Raw genomic sequence first — 17,558 nt, 5'->3', positions numbered from 1 at the left:
CCAGCATCCTCTATACTATTGGCTCACTCACTCCCTGAGATACTGAGATTACACTGCAAAAAAAATAATAAATATCTTAACCAGTCACGGAGTGCGGTGTTGAGGGCGAAGATGCTGCATGGTTTCCTAAAGGCTGAATGAGGCTGAGTGTTTATTTGTATTGAAACCAAGTATAATACTTAATTTATACATAGCATCAGTTGATCTCTAGAGAAGACTACATTTGTATGAGAGTGTGCTTGGGTGTGTGAAATATTAATATAATTGTGTGCATGTAAATATTTTACATATTTACGCAAGAGTCTGAAAAATGTCAGAAAAATAAAAAAAATGTAAAAGCCATTTAGTTTGAGGCTACATCTAACCTTTCATTTTTAAATGGACTTTTGAAACAAAAACATCCGATAATGATCTCCTTCCATTTTATCACGTCCGACAACCACATTTGCATACAATCGGCATGCAGAAGCAGATTGTCTACCTTTTACTCTGCGGTTGAAAATCATGGATGTAGCCTAACTGCCAGATTGCCAGTCAGCCTATGATCCTATAAGTAGATAATACAAAAAATATTTTGGAGAAAGAACAACAACAGCGAAAAGTAAGACAAGGGATTTTGCTTGGAGCGACGATGAGGTGGAACTGCTACTGAACAGTATGTAAGCCCATCTAGCCAATAAGACTGAATGACATGCATTGTAGTTTTCAAAGGTCTTCGTTTTTGCCTGTCCAGACTACAGAGCGAGTTTTCAAACTTAAATCGGGTCGCCAGTTTTTTTCCAAATGTATTTGTTTTAGGGGCATAGAAATGTCGTAGTAGTGTGGACGGGAGGCATAAAAGTAGCAAAAGATATGCGTTTTCAAACGAAAACGTATTAGTGTGGATGTAGCCTGAGGATGTATTTGGGTTTGGTAATATAGTCACAGCTTTTCTTAATGCGGTTTCACTTGTTTCAAGAGTGTTCGACAAACATATCAATTACTCAATTAACCAACATTTATTTGTCATATTAAATCGTACGTGGTACAATTTCACTGAAATGTAATCCCATATGGTCAACATCTTAAAACATAATAGGCTAAAGGGGATTCAAGTATGCCTACTATCATTATTTCCTTTTTCATTAAAAATAATGAATAATATGATGAAATGCAGAGAAAGACACAAGTGCCTGAACCCAACCTGCCAATTGCCAATCAGAGGGAATGCCTACTTCTGTCAACCCTCCCACTTTTATCTCTACTCTCAAATCTGTATGGATAATAATAATAATACCATACATTATGCATATATTTTATCTTTTAAAAGACTATTTCTTCTTCTCACGTTCTCATCTCATATTTTACAATATGGCACACCACTTCATATGAGGAGACAAAAGCTAACTATGTACATAATAAAGAGTTAATCTGGAACGATTCATTAGTGGTGAGTGCCAGACTTACAGAATTTGAGGAACCAATGAGACACAGCTAAAATCAAGCAGCGTGATGTAAAATTAATTACCATGAATTTTATAATCCTTGATTTGGAAACACCTTGTTAGCTATTCATTCAGTCAGTTGCTTGACTTTGTTCCCTCCTCATTCCTTGGTAGCAGCCTCGGAGTACAAAATTGTGAAGTGTTACTGTGTCCACGATGTATGGTATGGACAGTATGGACAGTGCATTATTTTAAAGTTAACACACAAGAATACAATGTTTAAACAGATAACAATACAAGACGTACACCAATGGAAATAACCGCAATGCTGCCAATTTCTAATTTTAAAACTCCCCCAAAGCTAGCAGAATACATGAATCTATAATTAAAATATTCCACTTGTTTGATCTATTTCCCAAAATATGCCAGTGCTATCACACAAATGACATTAACACAGCACTTAGAAAAAGCCATTTTATTGTAACATTGTCCCAGCTTTGTTGAGAGATTTGGGGAAGTTATTGGGCACTGTAACAAAATCAGTTGGTGAATCTTTCACAGAATATTCAATCAACTATTGAACTGCTGTCGAGGGACAACCCAAGTCTGTTTTTGAGCAATCAATTGCAACATCTCTGTTGGGTTTAGTGGTAGGTTTTGTGAAAGCCCCCAAGAGCAGTTCTATAATTTGCCACCCACCAAGTCTCTTGAGGAAGCACTTTTCTAATTGGCCTGTCCTAAATTTTCATTTAAGCGACTGGCTTCATTAGTAGTCCTGCATTACTTATAATAATTATAATCTTTTGAAGTACCTCTTAAGCAGAGCCACTTCAGGCATCCATTCATTCACTGATGTGCCACCAAAATTACATTTCTCTGTCATAAAAATAATTCACCGTGAATGATCACAAATGCATACAATGCATTAAAATCTGGATGCTATGCGTGCCATGTGTATACTTTACTGTGTTCAAAATTATCTCAGTGTTAATATTGTATTTTTTCTTTGTAATATAGCTAGTTCTGTGTTGGTATCTTTGGCAAAAACCCACAAACGCATGTCTGAAAACTTCAGCTGCAAGGTGCCTTTTTTTTTAGCAGAGGTGATACTGTTGGTTATAACTATTTCATTAGCACCATCCATGGAGTTTTAAACACAGTCCTGTTGCAGATCCTTTAAATTAAAGCCACGCTGTGTAAGATTTAAAAATCCCTAATTTTGGCATCATCTGGTGGTAGTATTAAGAACGGCACTGTAGCAGAGCTATTGCCAGACTATTCTGCAAAACCTGCAAGATCGTTTTTTGTCTTTTTCTATGTCAACAGTTCCAAAATGATTTCTAAAATATCTGCATGTGGCAACTAGAGTATAGTTAATATTTGCTAAAGATTGTTATGGCAAATAAACTATGGTAAAACATTATGCTATCAGAAAGATGCTAATCCTGTAGCGTGCACATACATAAAAGTGGCTGCTTTACTCGGAGTACTGAGAATTAAAATGATGATGTCATCTAGTGAGGCTCTTTGATAATATTTGTTGAGTTATCAGATCCAAATTATTACACGTCTATGAATCAGTGTGCCTATACCTCTGTAAAATCAGTTTTTTCATAGACTCCTACTTTTTGTCTCCAGATGACATTGTCGCCGCTTTCTAGTCTCTGCTGCTCAGCTGAAGGAGAGATTTGCTCAAATTAAGCTGTAAAATACTACAGAAATAGCAAAGGCTATTGTAGTGAACTACAGCAGATATTTCCCCTTGAGGCCCAGAGCTTCACAAAAGAAAAGAAAATTGAAGTAATCAGATGAAAAAAGCGCCAAATATTGCTAGATTAATTTTATTAAAAGCTGGAATGGGTGGAAAAACTACATCAGAGCTTGCTGTCCGCTGTATTATGTCTCATATATATCTGCATGTTGTAATATTGTATATTTTAATGAAAGCAACCAGTTTCTAAAAGCTGTCCCATTGGGTGTGCATTGGTCTGTTGCTTTGTTCTTATCAAGCCATCTCGGTCATGTGGAGATGAAATGCTGTGCTGTTTTTATAGTAAACGTTGCGAAGGCTTTGATCTAAAGAAATATGTCCAGTGGTAGCTGGCAGCGAAATGTTCAAAGTACTTGTTAGAGAGGAGTGAAAACACAACTAATATGTGCTGAATGCAATTAGAATACCAAATGTAAAGAAGACCCCTCTGTATGCTGATCTTTTCCTGTGCACCTAGCCTTCTGTATATTTTGTTTATCAGGACTGAAATGAGTATTCCTTAATATCTGTATGCCAGCTCCTCATCTGCAGTTGGTCTCCAGTCAGAGAGATAGCCATAGAGATGGCAGCAAGGAATCTCGATCCCACACCAAACTTTGTTGTTTGAATGGTTGTATGAGAAGTTGTATGGTATCTGGAATAGAATACCACAGTAGTAGATAATGGTTAGTAACCAGCAACAGTAAAATTTATCAGTACAAAACCTTTATAAACCACCATACTAGCTCAGTGTAGCATTAACATGTTACATTAGCGGGTGTGCTAGGTTTAGTTTATCAGCACGTGTGGATGAAAACAGCAGTTTTGCTTAAACCTGCATAAATGATTTTTAGCCACTTGGGGGCAGTGGAAACTTTGTGAAAATGAACATTCACTCATTCATTTGTTAATTGCGTCCTAATTCCCTTATGTATCTGGTACTGGGTTCATTCTCAGTGTCAACCTCTGCAGGACAGTCTCTACAAGTTTACATTTATTTAGCCTGGGATACTGAGGCTTTCCCGTTGCACATCCCCTTTCACGTACAGGTAGCCTACAGCATTCAAGCACACACTTAAACTCGCAAACTTTCCATTTTCTCAGAAAGAACCAAAAAAGAGTGAGTAAAACAACGTTAACAATGCTTTTGTGGCATGCAAAACCATACCATTATCTTGTAAGTTGTATTATTGTGGATCCATGTTTCTTCAACTGAAAGCCATAAAAGCACAGCTGTATGTGCCATGGCACAGCCTCTTATTTTCAGAGTTATTGATTTATTCTGTCATGTGTTTGCATTTGAATTTACAGTATTTCTTTCAGTTTTTCTTATATTCTGTTTGCTTCTACTTGTCCATGTCAGATGGTTTCCAAGGGAACCCTCAGGACTTTGATTAAGTCTGGATGGTGAGTCTGGATCAGTCTGACCTTCATATCCTATTTTTGGATCACAACTCAAAGTTAATAGAAACTCATGAAACACACATAAACATGCACTGTGATACCTGAGATAAATGATGATAATACTAAATAAGTTTGATTAAACTGCCACTTAAGGATGGATGATGCACTATTTTTACTGCTGCTCCATTGTTAACTTTCTTCAAGCCCTATGCCTTAGTAATCATTGATCATTTGGTATTCTGCAGAATAAAGAAAACCAAGTGGACTTGAGACTTGTTGACTTGGACTCGAGTCAACTCAAGTCACCGTTTTAATGACTTGCGACTTGCCTTGACGAAAAATAAATGACTTAAGACTTGACTTGGACTTGTAAGTTAAAGACTCAGGACTTGACTTAAATTTAGGCATGATGACTCGGATGACTTTCGTGTATTCATAAGTTTGAATGTTAGCTGTTAAATATAAAATAATATAATTTAATGTTGTTAATATGTTTCTGTCTAACTATCAAGTATGCTATGCAGCGGCAGCAAAGCACACTTTGAATCATGATTGATGACTCAAAAAGCTCCTCAGTATGTGATTGTCATGATTGGGTGACTGGTGTCTTATTGATTGGTGTCTGTCAGTCAAACTCCTTGCTATGGCATCATGTAACATCAAAGAATGAAGCCTCATTAGTCGGACCAGACCACCTCAATGGCTGTGTCTGTGCCACGAGTAATCACTTTTGGATTTAAAAATTTCACGCAAGAATGAAAATCTTGCTGACTGCAAAACCTGATCATCAAAAATTTTGGTCAGCCAGACTACAGTACAACCTCAACTTTGTTCATCCTTTGGGGGACTCATTCTGATCAGACTAATACCTTTTTTTTTTTTTTTACAAAGACCGGATTCTCAAGTAAAAGTGCTTAATCTTGCATGTAAAAAAAAGTGACTTGATTTGGGACTTCACTTTTCTTAACTAAGGACTCGACCTTACTTGACATAACCTGTGACTTGACTTATTTATCTATATTTTGAGACTTGTAGCAAATGACTTGACACTTACTTGGGAGTTGGGACTTGAGCAAACATGACTTGGTCACAACACTGCTATTCTGTAAGGATAACTTATACAGGAAATGTTCTCTCCAGAATGCAAATACTGAATGGAAGATATGCAGTATCTCACAATATTGTGTATTTACAATGTCGGTATCTACATCTCAATGGAAGCTGAGGTGTGAAATGAATGATCTCTTGTGTGTAATCTAATCTGCATGATTACCTCTGCTGAGAGTCCATTAGAGGAGAAGTTCGATTCCCAGGAATACATTTAACAAATAGTCTTGCATGACTAGAATATCTACACATTTGCACATTCCATCCTCTTCATTTTAAACGCTGTAAGACTTTTCTAAAAACAAATATATTTTGCAAATATGTTAGTGATTCTTTACTTTTTCTTTTTTAAACTACATTCCTTGCATGTGAAAACTTACTCGGCAATAAACCTGTTTCTGATTCTGATTTACCATATTACACACAGGGCACATGTTAGGGCTTCCTTTATCATCGCACGTTTATGGAGAATTTAAACATAGACCTAACGTATAGGTCTTAAAAGAGCATGACAACAATTATGTGTCAATGCAAAGTCAAAATCGTATTGCACCAGTTTATAAAAATGTTTTAATCCAGATGGCCGAAGCAAAACTACTTTAAACTTTACTGTACTGATGTCCATAGTCTGGGTTCTTGAGAAGTTATTTTGACTCCTCAGATTTGTATTTTTGTTGTCTTGGATTGCAACTTTAGTAAGTCCTCCAAGCTCCTCCAAATGAAATAAGGACAAATTAGGACTACCCAGCTGCTGCATGTTTGGAAACTGTTGGAGTGTGAATGCAGAGAGGAGCATAAACATCTCAACATGTTCTAATTAAAGAATGGAATGGATCGTGGCTGGGTTTTCTCAGTTGGTAGAGCAGGCACACATATATAGAGGTTTCCTCCTTGACACAGCGGTTTTTACTCTGACCTGCGGCCCTTTGCTGCATGTCATCGCCCCACCTCTCTTCTCTTTCATGTCTTCATCTGTCCTGTGGAAATAAAGGCCTAAAAATGCCCCCAAAAATAATCTTACTAAAAAGAATGGAATGGATTAAAGGAAGGTTTGTTTTCGAGATTCATAACGTATCGTTTCCAAGAATACAACAGGATCTTTCGCAACATTGTGTATTTTTTACCAGTGGCCCAGCACGAACCCTACCTACTAAAGTCCAAGGATAATATCAAGATCCCAAACAATACTGCTGCTACTGGTGCATGACGTAAGAACATGTTTTTCATGCAGTGCAACACTTAATGTGAGTGCTTCCTAATATATCCACTCAGTTAAACCCCACCCCCCCAAAAAAACAATTTAAAACCTGAGCCCAGCACATGGATAATGGGTGAAACCACTCACACACACACTGGAAGCCGGACCATCAACCATGAAGGGTATCATTATTACATGTTAATATCTAGGCTGTATGGTAAACTTGATTTTTAGCTGATGGCTAAAGCTAATTAATTTTGGGAACACATTAAATTCTGTGTTTTAAAAAAGGCTTAGCTGAAGTATGAGATTCTTTGTAAGAGAGAAGTGTTAAATGACACGGGCAAAAAAAGAAGCAGCATGACCTATGAATAATAAGCAGAAAAAGAAAAAAGTGAAAGTGAGACAAAAGTGAAGCAATAGAAATAATGGAGGAGGTTTTATGAGGAAAAGCTATAGAGAAGTGGATGTGGAAAGGAGCAAATGGTGAACTATTCAGTCAGAAATAAAACACTGGATGTTAAAGACATCTATTTCTCTGATTTTGAGCTGCAGCTTCTTCTTTGTACAATCCAAATCTTCATATTTTGATCTCCATCTCATCCTTTGTTATTGGTTTATTTTAAAGTTTTTTTTTTTTCCTGTAGCGCTTTCCATAATAAGTGTCCTTAATATTTTGTGTGTGTGTGTGTGTATGTGTGTGTGTGTGTGTGTGTGTGTGTGTGTGTGTGTGTGTGTGTGTGTGTGTGTGTGTGTGTGTGTGTGTTTCATTCAGAGCTCAGACCTCGCATTTACTCTTCCTGCTCTTTTGTATTGTATTTTTTCTTTTACTTAGTCTATGACATACTTAGCGCTATCCTTTCAAAATACATCATGTGTTTTAAAGAGCTGTCCCTACATTATTAAAAACATATGAGATGCATCTTTGTGATGATCAGTATTGAAGAAAGCACCTGAAAACACTCATATGCTTATATGCTGACCTAGTTTTACTATATGGTAAAAATCAAAACAAGTACTGCATGACTCTTCCCATTTATGCATATGTGTTTAGACAGCAAGAGCATGTAATGCATCCATTTATATATTTGCCATTATAGTACAAAGTATAACAAAAGAGTAAATGACTCAAAAGCACAAAACAAGACAGCAGCAGAGCATGGTGTGTCCAATTAGCCACACAAAAGCGAGGCCCAGCTCTGATTGCTTGTTCGCCGGAGAGTAGTGCTGTGATGCGGAAGGAGCTTGTGGGCAAAGAAATCCAATGCTGGTCAGGCACGGTTCACCTTCAAACACAGACTCCCTTACTGCAGGCCTGATAGAGTCCATTCAAACAAGTAGTATTTGCAAATGTGGCACCCATTAGCTCTGAATGAAGCCAGATGAAAACACACACACACACACACACACACACACACACACACACACACACACACACACACACACACACAAAATATTGTACTTTCTACTCCACTACATTTGTCGGACAGCTTTAGTTACTATAGTCATTTTACTACTCTCTCTGATGATCTTAGAGAAAATTATGCATTGCTGTAGCAACAAATGTTTAAAAATATTACACTGTTCCCATTATCATTTTATCCCAGCATGTAGCCCCACACTGCCCCCCACTGGGCCACTGTTAGGAAACACTTCACATAGCCTATCTAAAAGAACAACGCTGTAAAGAAAGAATGGGCACTAGTTGAGTTAATGGATTAAAGAAGTTCTTCCTCATAAAGGGCAGTAAGTGGAGCTCCTATAGAAGTTGCATAACATAACAGTACAGTGTTCTGTTCTCATTAACTGTTTGTACTTAAACCTACAGGTTGAGTATTAGGTTTTCCATATGGGATTGTGATGCATTCAAGCTTTGCATTTGCTGAGGTGCAGCAATTAGCACCCCTCCTGCTGCTGTATATACAAAAGGCTGACGCGTGTCAAGCCCTCCACACTGCGCACGAGCCTTCTTCCATCATCCCACTCAGCAGGCAATGACAGTATGGGCACGTGTTTCTTCACACCTCACACACAAATGGCAACACAGACGGAGATACTGAAAGGTGAAGGGGTTAAAGAGTTTGAAGAACACGTTTTTATCAACAAGAGCTTATCTAACCAATCTCAATTTAATCACAAACCTAATTAACATCACATCACTAGATAGACCTGCAGATAATGTTACCTCTACATTATGCGCACTTATAATGGGCTACATAGTTGGTGAAGAGAACAGGTTCACCTGAATGTTAAACATCGAATCAAATTACCATTACAGAGTTCACCTTAGAAATATGTTTTAAATCGGCTTATCACTCATGGTATTTTTATTCTACATACAGTATTGATAAGAAAGAAAGTTGCCATATGGTTGGAGTTTGCTGAAGTGTGACTTCGCACCTTAACAGCGTGGCGCAAGGAGACACTTGGGGACTCGTCAAAGCGCATTTTGGCACTAGCTACCCAGGGCCCTGATAAATAGGAGGTTCCTAGCTGCCTTCAGTCACACATCCTCTGAGGACTTTACGCAGGACTGACCACTACAAGGAACTATGGGGACTTTCACTACCAAAGTTGGATTAACTTCTGTTTTTAATGGAGACAATGTGACTCAGCAGTCTAGTCATTTGTGGAGACCATGGACTGGAACAGAGGACAAAACTGGGACACACAAGGTGAGTTTAGACGACTTGATTTGACTTTTAATGGTTTTTAAATTCAAACGTACGTTGTTTAATGGATAAAAAGTTTAACAAAATCGTTCTGTTTTAACTTTCAGGCTCACTCTATTCACGGAGAACTTTCTGCTGCACAACTCCCCAAAGCTCCTCAGTTCATTCACCCAGTGAAGTAAGTAGAGTTTTGGTAACTAAATTATCTTTATTTCTTATGCAGGTTATTTCTTTGTATGCATATCTTATTCATTTTTTTTCTCTTTTTAAAGGTTGTACTGGCCGAAATCGAAATTGTTCGACTATCTGTACCAGGAAGCAGAAATGCTCCTGCGCAACTATCCGGTCCAAGCGACCATCTGCCCTTATGAAGACTCCAGCAGCGACGGAGACAGCGATGATGAAGAGGAGGAGATAGAAAAGGAGCTGAACTAAATGTGGCTTTCTCAAGCCATTGAAGACGAATTCCTTCATAATGTGATAATATATTTCTTTTAACTTATTACTGTAAATATATGTAAATGGACCTTTTTCACTGTTTAAGTTATTCATTTAACATGTCTACCTCTTTTGTACTTGAGAATTGCAATAAAATGCATGAAATGAATGTCATTGTCTGGGGCTTAATTATTGATTTGAATCAGGTTTTATTCGGTAGTCGAAATTAAATCAGTTGCTACAGAAACAGGAACAAAACTAAGTTTTTTGAGCAAGGGAAAGACCTTCTCCACTGGGACTTTATTAAAAAAAAAACTATTTGAAACTCTGTAAGACATTAGACATCAGTATTGGTTTATGTGTATCTGGGATCTTTGTTTTTTCATTTTTCTTCGTTAAAGCATCTCTATGATTATATAGCCTAATATAATTTTCCTTATTAGAATCAGAAAAGGTTTTTGTGTACACTTATGTGGAATTTGCCTTGGTAAAAGGTGCATACATAAACAAACAAACATATTCAACATTATAAACAATACAGAAAAGCAAATATATACAATGCCAAGTAACTATTGCATAATAAAAAAGGCTGAATGGGTTAAGTGCAACATTTGCAAATAATAGTATATGCAATGCAGATGTAAAGTCCAGGATGAAGGTTAGTGCTCCGTTGCGCTGTGGAGAAAGGTCTGGCAACGCGAGACAAGTGCAAGTGGAGTGGCTATAGGGGTTACTTCCTGGAGTTTACGGACACGTCTGGGCTTAGTTACTTAGAAGTTGTAGCAGAGTAGGGGTTATCTGAACAGCTCTTTTCCCATGGATAAGTGCAAGGTGGTCAAAGCGCCGTTTCCTGCGCACTGTCTCGTGAAGTGCGGAAACTGCGTGAGCAAGGCGGAAACTGCGTGAGCAAGGTGTCAACCGGGTCAGGAGAGCATAAAGATCTGCGGTGAGATAGTCAAAGGGAAAACGTTTGCAGAGCTCCAATGAAGCTACCAGCTTAGACAAAAACTACTGGCATAGTCAGAGTTATCATTATTTCATGAATTCAATGATGGTTGGACTTTAAATATTCTCTTTATATACATCAGGGCAGACTACTCTCTACAGAGACCTGGATTTGCTACCAAAAGATGTATGCCATAAAAAGTATTTTCTTTCATCCACTCACAGGATAGGAAATGAAGGAATGAATAGATTGATGAATGGTTTGATATCACGTGAATTAATGACCGAATGTATATTCACATTCAGATCACTTAATGGAGCTATTAAAAAGCTTTCATCATTATAGTACTACTGTGCAGTGCCCCACCTTCGCACACAAACAAACAAACACACACACGCATTTACTGGTATTACAGTAATGGCATCAGGCAGAACATATAGGCATCATGGGTAAAGGTTTTCAGTCTTTTCCATGATTGTGTTGTTTTTTATTATTCATTTGTGGCATCATTTAATATCAATTGCATCATTTATCTCCACTTAGAAGTTTTGTCACTCCAACTTTGACTAAGCATACAAAAAAAAAAATCTGAGCCAGATTAACACATTACTTTACAGGGCCCTGGGGCAAAAATAAGGCATTGGTCATTTAGTGACCCCTTGTTCCTCCTGCTCACTGGCATTGTGTATGTACACCATTGCCTCCAGTGTTTACTACAGACTACACATTATATCTCATCTAGACATCTAACAACCAGCTACTTATGTGTCAAACAGGTTTTGGTAATTACAGTAAAACACACAATTCTATTTGATAATGCACCACAATATCACCTAAATAATTCATTAATTGATTTAGAGCCCATGTACAAGACAGAGCTCCAAGGTGAGCTAACGATGCATGACTTCATACTATGCTGTAGTTGTGAATATTTAAAACATTGGAGAACATATTTGCAGTACATTAAATTACAACAAACCAAAATCAGCCTTTATATTAACAATACTTATTAATACGTATTATTCAGATATGAAGTCACTGGCATGCAGAAAGAAAGTAGTTTTATTGTTTTACAGTAATAAGGGAGCAGCAGGTTTAGAGTGACTTTAGCTGTAGATGTAATAATACTGTTGTACAGTTGGATTTTAGACCACAAAAGAATGTCCATGACCTGTTTAAAATGGGTGTCTTGACTCATTGCATATTGCTGCACAAAGCATATTGTTTGAATATGAGATAGTTTAGTGCACGGTTTCTAAAACTTAAATATTTCCATAAAACTGTAAGACTTGTCATCTAACATGCAGTCTGTGCTCAGTAAAAACATATCACATTTTGTATTTCTGACTCAATGACTTGAGCTCTTCAACTGACCCCCGGTGCCAACCTTTCAAGTCTTTCCGTGGGAACCCTTCGAATCGTCTTTAGGTGTTTTGCAGGGTGCAAAGTTTACACACCTTATTCACGTGAGAAACGGTGGTCTCTGACTGCACCAGGGGTGCTGCACTGCCACTGAACTACTGACCTCCACTGGACAGACTGAGTTATAATTAAAACAAAGACCATTATAATAAATTAACAAACTGGTTTTTGTACACTTTTTTTTTCCACACCCACATTGATACTAAAACACAAGTATGAAGACTGTAGGGGTGTAAAGCAAAAGAAGAAAGCTTGTGCTGAATGTTTCCAGAGTGTAATGGGTAAGAGAGGCTACTGAGCACCAAAATCAAATTGAATATTTATACGCAGACCTGACATTAGGAGCGGGTGATGAAGCTCTGATAACCTCTTCAACCCTGGCCTGCATGGTCGAGATTTTCCCAGGCCTGGGTGTTAGAGGTGGTGGTTTTAGGAGTGTCACTTACTTGGGTGTGAAATTTGCTCACCTCCAGAGTTAAATATAAAACCAGCCAGGGACTCATGCCATGTCTGATGAACTTATAACCTTTACTGCACACACTTTGGGTCAACTGAAGCAGACATTCCTTAGTGGGTTTATCTACATGTGCATACATTACCTTGTGTTTAGTGGTAGCAGTTACACATGCAGTGGGGGATTGCTTAGAAGGAAAGTATAGCTGAAAAAAAAACTAGTTGCACAGGACTGTCTCAGGCATAGAATGTGTTTGTGTATGAGTGTGAAGTGTGAAAGTTTTTTCAATGAAATGCACATTATCATTAACATTTTTAAATTAAAATGTTTGGTTTTGCTCTTACATGATGTCCTCCTATCCCATAAAAACTTTGTGAATTTTAGTGAACTTTGCACACTTTTAACTTTTCAGACACATTCTGTCCTTTCCCAGGAGCTGGTGTGAAGTTGAGCGCGAGGAATACACACCTAAGGGGGGAAACGCTGTTCAGTCCCATGTTTGACCTCTGTGGCCGATCAAGCGTCACAACTGCCCTCTCTCCTTGCCTCGAAATACACTAGTCTCTAATAATAAGTTAAAATAGTCAGATTTTAATATAGAATATAAAGTGATGGATATCAATCTTCCCCTGGTCCTGTCTGTTAACTTTAGATCTACGTAGATCACAATTATACTTTAAAAGTTATTTTCTAAACAATTGTTGTAAAGGACGCCTAATTTGGTGGTGCTCAAAATTGAGTATTCATGAGCATGCAACAATTTTGTCACTGAAGATGTTACTTTGTGTGATTTTTAATCTTGTTATGAAATTGCATTTGGAGAGTGTGACTGCTGGCCTGCCCCTGTGAACTTTGACAGAGCTCGTGGTGTGATCACAAACACCAAAAAGAGGTGACGAAGTGTGACTCAGACCAGCTCAGACTGAACCTAATGTGCAGGCTTCTCACAGTCACACCTCTGCTTGTCCCTGGGGGGACAGAGGGCTTGTTGTCATAGTTGTACCAAGTCAGAATATCTTTGATAGTGGGTAGTCTATTTATGGCTGGTTGTGTTTTTAAAGGTAGTTCAGCTGGAAGCCAAAAGGGGCACTGTGTTTCTGCTTATGTACAAGTTTGTGCATCTTGACAGGAAGTGCTGCTTTGTGTAGAGTAGAAAGTTTCTTTGGTGATGTTACTGATGTGCAGCTCTATGATTAAAAAGTGATTTTTTATGCAATGATGGATAAATATGGAACAGTAAGTACTGCTTTTCTTCAACTTTAATGATCTTTCATATGGATGTCATGCAAGATTTTATTTGGGGTTACAGGAATTATTTTTTTAAATACTGACATAACAGTGCCTGTCAGTGACATAGAACATCAGATACAGTGTTAAAGTGTGCCTGGGATGGGTAGCTGTCAAAAACGTACAGCCTGTTTTGTGGTGTTTGTAGTGTGTGCACCGGTGTCACGTTACCACCTCAACATTCAGCATTAGCACCAGTTGAAACTTTTTAATTTTTTATTGAAAAAAGTCATCAACATACAAATCTCTCGTAGGGGAAAGAAAATAGTCAGTGGATTCAGTACAAATGTTGTCAATGTACAAGAAAGAATAGAGTCCCCTAAGCAAAAACATCAACAAAAAACAAAACAAAATGGTGGGAATTACTTAAAAAACCACGAGTCAAAAGCAAAAAGGCTAGAGAAAATAAAATCAACATTTAGGAGCAGCACACAAGGGGAGATTAATCAAAACAGTTATTTCCTAGATATGTCACTACACATTTTTCTTGCAATTTTACCAGATTTTTACCTTTTTCAGTGAAGAAAAAAACAATTCAAAATCACTCAAAAACCAAACAAAGGAAGTCCTAGAACATTTCCTCTTACAGCAATGAATATGATATTTAGCTATGAGAACAATCATAATAACTAAGCACCAGTTGATACTTGTTCACAGTAGAACCAGGCAGCACAACTTCCTCTAGTCTTCTTCTTCTTCTTCTTCTTCTTCTTCTTCTTCTTCTTCACATAAAATAACTGGAGAATAGACGATCCCATATCTCATTCTGTTTCACTTTAATTAGCTGGCAGTTATTTAGAGCTACACATTACAGTTAGTGCCTCTGACCAACAGATGGGGCAAGATAGCCAAAAGTCAGATTTCAACTGGCTTTGGGTCCAGTGATGTAACTTTGCAGTATTTCCACCTGGGGGCTGTGTTGCACTTACACAGTGATCAGTCATTTTCAATTATAGGATGCAGATAATTCAAACTCCACATATATGAAAGGGAGAGGATTTTGGAAGGTTCTGAATGTGAATTTTCATGAAAAATAAATACAGACACAGAATGTTCAATATTAGATTGCATTAATGTATTTATTTTATGTTTCAAAATGCATAGTGAATGACTGTAAATTGCTGTGCTACTAAATGCTTTACAATATTTACCATTGCAGTGCAGTAGAAAATGCACTCAAGAGTTTTATAGAGAAATCAATTTCAAATACATTTAATTGTTTAAACATAAGTAGATCCCTTATGATCGTTTCATTCTGTCAGTGGAAAATTTATATCTATGTATGCTCAGATTAAATTTTGTGGTTGTAGCCACAGGTTTCAATCGTCTTTTCAAAATTGTCTTAACTGTAACTTTTTAGCTTGCAAAGGCTGATAACAGATTTCAATTCACAGTGGACTTTAATAATACATATGTATTGCTTCAGGGTCCAACATTTATAATAAAAATAAAAGAAAGAAAAATAAACAGTACAAAGGTTATCATGGATTTTTTAAATTTCTCTTTAAAAGATACAATTATTTTTTATTTATCTAAAATCTATAACGCATTAAACAAAACACATTTTCTATTTATATATATATATATATATATATATATATATATATATATATATATATATATATATATATATATATATATATATATATATTAATTATTCTATCTTTCTATTATTTTATATGTCATGATATTATCTTTTTATATCTTGATTTTGGGATTTTCAGATTATGTATTTACATTGCAGATTTTATTTCTTACTTCAGTGTAATTTATTAATGTCGTAAAAGTATGCCGTTTACAAATCCTTTCATAACACTGACATAATGTAGCACCTGCCTGCTGAGAATGTAATGCACATAAACAGCTCTGTGATTAGGCAGCAACAAGACTGAGCAGCAGTCTTGCAGTAATGAGAAAGAGGACAAGAAGCATAAATCTGTCAATGCAGTGAACGCCTTTGTACATATTTCTCTATTGAGCCAGAGAAACCGCAGAGTTGCTCTGGTTCCTCTCAGCACATAAACATTCTGCCACACGTCGCTGTCTAAGAGATATAGCTGTTGTGCTTTTCTACACCTTGTTATCCCGTCCTCCACGTAAATAGTTAGTTTGGTCTCCTCTCTCTGAGATGTGTGCAGTGGAGATAATTACAATTTCAGCAACGTTTGCCAGGTGATTACCTCATAATCCCCTATTTCATTTGATAAGTCACGCATTGATTTAACTCAGAGTTGGACCTAATGGAGTACCTTTTCCACCGCCACAGTGATTTGTATGCTGGGGCGAAAGGACAACGGTGGATTGGAGGCAGAAAAACAGCCGCTCACCATTTCTGTTCACTCTGGTGAAAGATGAGCAACGAGAAGGCAGGTTTAATCACAGCGACCTGAATGCAACAGTAAATCATTGCAATGGCTGATACAGTAACGTGTGGTGGTGGTTAGAATAGTTCCTCTCACGTAAAAGCTACCTTCTTTCTTTCTTTTATATTCTCTCTTCTTGCAGGCAGGGAGGGGGATGGAGAGATAACAAGAGTGAAGGGGAGAGAGACCTGCTTGGTATTCACCTGTCTCACTGGATCAATAAAGGTAATTTGGGCTGATTCCTCCCTGTCGGCCTCTTAGCAGACAGACGGGGAGAGGGGTCAGCCACTGCTGAGCTGCGGGGAGCTGGAATAACTTAGAAACACACTCTGCAAATTACTGCCCCTGTTTGAGAATCTCTCATTCAGCTATTCCTCTGCCCTGACGAGAACTGCAATGTGATGCAGAGTCCTCTCACAAATGTGACTGTAGGTAAGAAAGTGTTTACTGGCCTGTAAACTACAAAAATACCTATAAACTACAATAGATACCCATATCTGGAAAAAAAGTGGTTGATTTAGAAATGGTGGCTGCTGTTTAACTGCCTGGCCATTCTGCAATTTTGCCAGACTTTTCCCACCAAAAAAAATAAAAAGAATTAACTTTCACCTTTTATTTACCGTAGTCTTAGCCTAACCTAAAAAAACGCGGGAAACCAAAAGTTGTGTCATGACTATCAGTTTTCACATTTTAGACTGTGCTACCCAACTGTTCAAAGAAGGGTTATGATACCCATACGCAAGACGGTTTTGGAGGTGGTGGGGTTCACAGGTCAGGCCTTATAAATTACCATGGAAACAGGGGTGTCAGCTTAAATGAGAAATAACTCAACAACAACAACCCTGATGGCATTAAATAATGGATTGTGGTTTTCATTTTGATCCTTTAGAGTTTGATTCAATCTCATTTATTCCCATTCTGCTGCTGTTATAAGTCACCAAAAACCTTTTAATGACTGTGATTTCTCTTGCATACCCCCCCGATTTGTTTAATTATTTTCACATTCCTGATCACAACCTCTGCCTTTCTGTCTCTTGGGGCTGCGCGGGTCGCATCACTTGGTTATAGGCATGGAGGATGCCGTCCGTCATGT

The 17,558-nt window shown here is 37.6% G+C and overlaps 1 protein-coding gene and 1 long non-coding RNA gene across 2 annotated transcripts; both read left to right on the top strand.

Moving 5' to 3' along the window:
• The first annotated feature begins 9,352 nt into the window (after positions 1–9,352).
• ripply2 (ripply transcriptional repressor 2) lies at positions 9,353–10,090 on the top strand. The gene is made up of 3 exons (XM_028606062.1): positions 9,353–9,558; positions 9,663–9,733; positions 9,828–10,090. The coding sequence occupies exons 1-3, from the start codon at positions 9,436–9,438 to the stop codon at positions 9,988–9,990; spliced, it is 357 nt and encodes a 118-aa protein (XP_028461863.1). The 5' UTR covers positions 9,353–9,435; the 3' UTR covers positions 9,991–10,090.
• Positions 10,091–13,942: 3,852 nt separating this feature from the next.
• On the top strand, positions 13,943–16,690 carry LOC114573339 (uncharacterized). The gene is made up of 3 exons (XR_003694881.1): positions 13,943–14,051; positions 16,369–16,472; positions 16,612–16,690. It is a non-coding gene; the product is annotated as an uncharacterized LOC114573339 (long non-coding RNA).
• Positions 16,691–17,558: the final 868 nt, after the last annotated feature.

Source organism: Perca flavescens, chromosome 18 (assembly GCF_004354835.1).
Source record: "Perca flavescens isolate YP-PL-M2 chromosome 18, PFLA_1.0, whole genome shotgun sequence".
In the NCBI taxonomy this organism is placed as follows: Eukaryota; Metazoa; Chordata; class Actinopteri; order Perciformes; family Percidae; genus Perca; species Perca flavescens.
The sequence above is the reverse complement of the archived record's forward strand: the minus strand, read 5'-3'. Positions and strand labels throughout refer to the sequence as shown.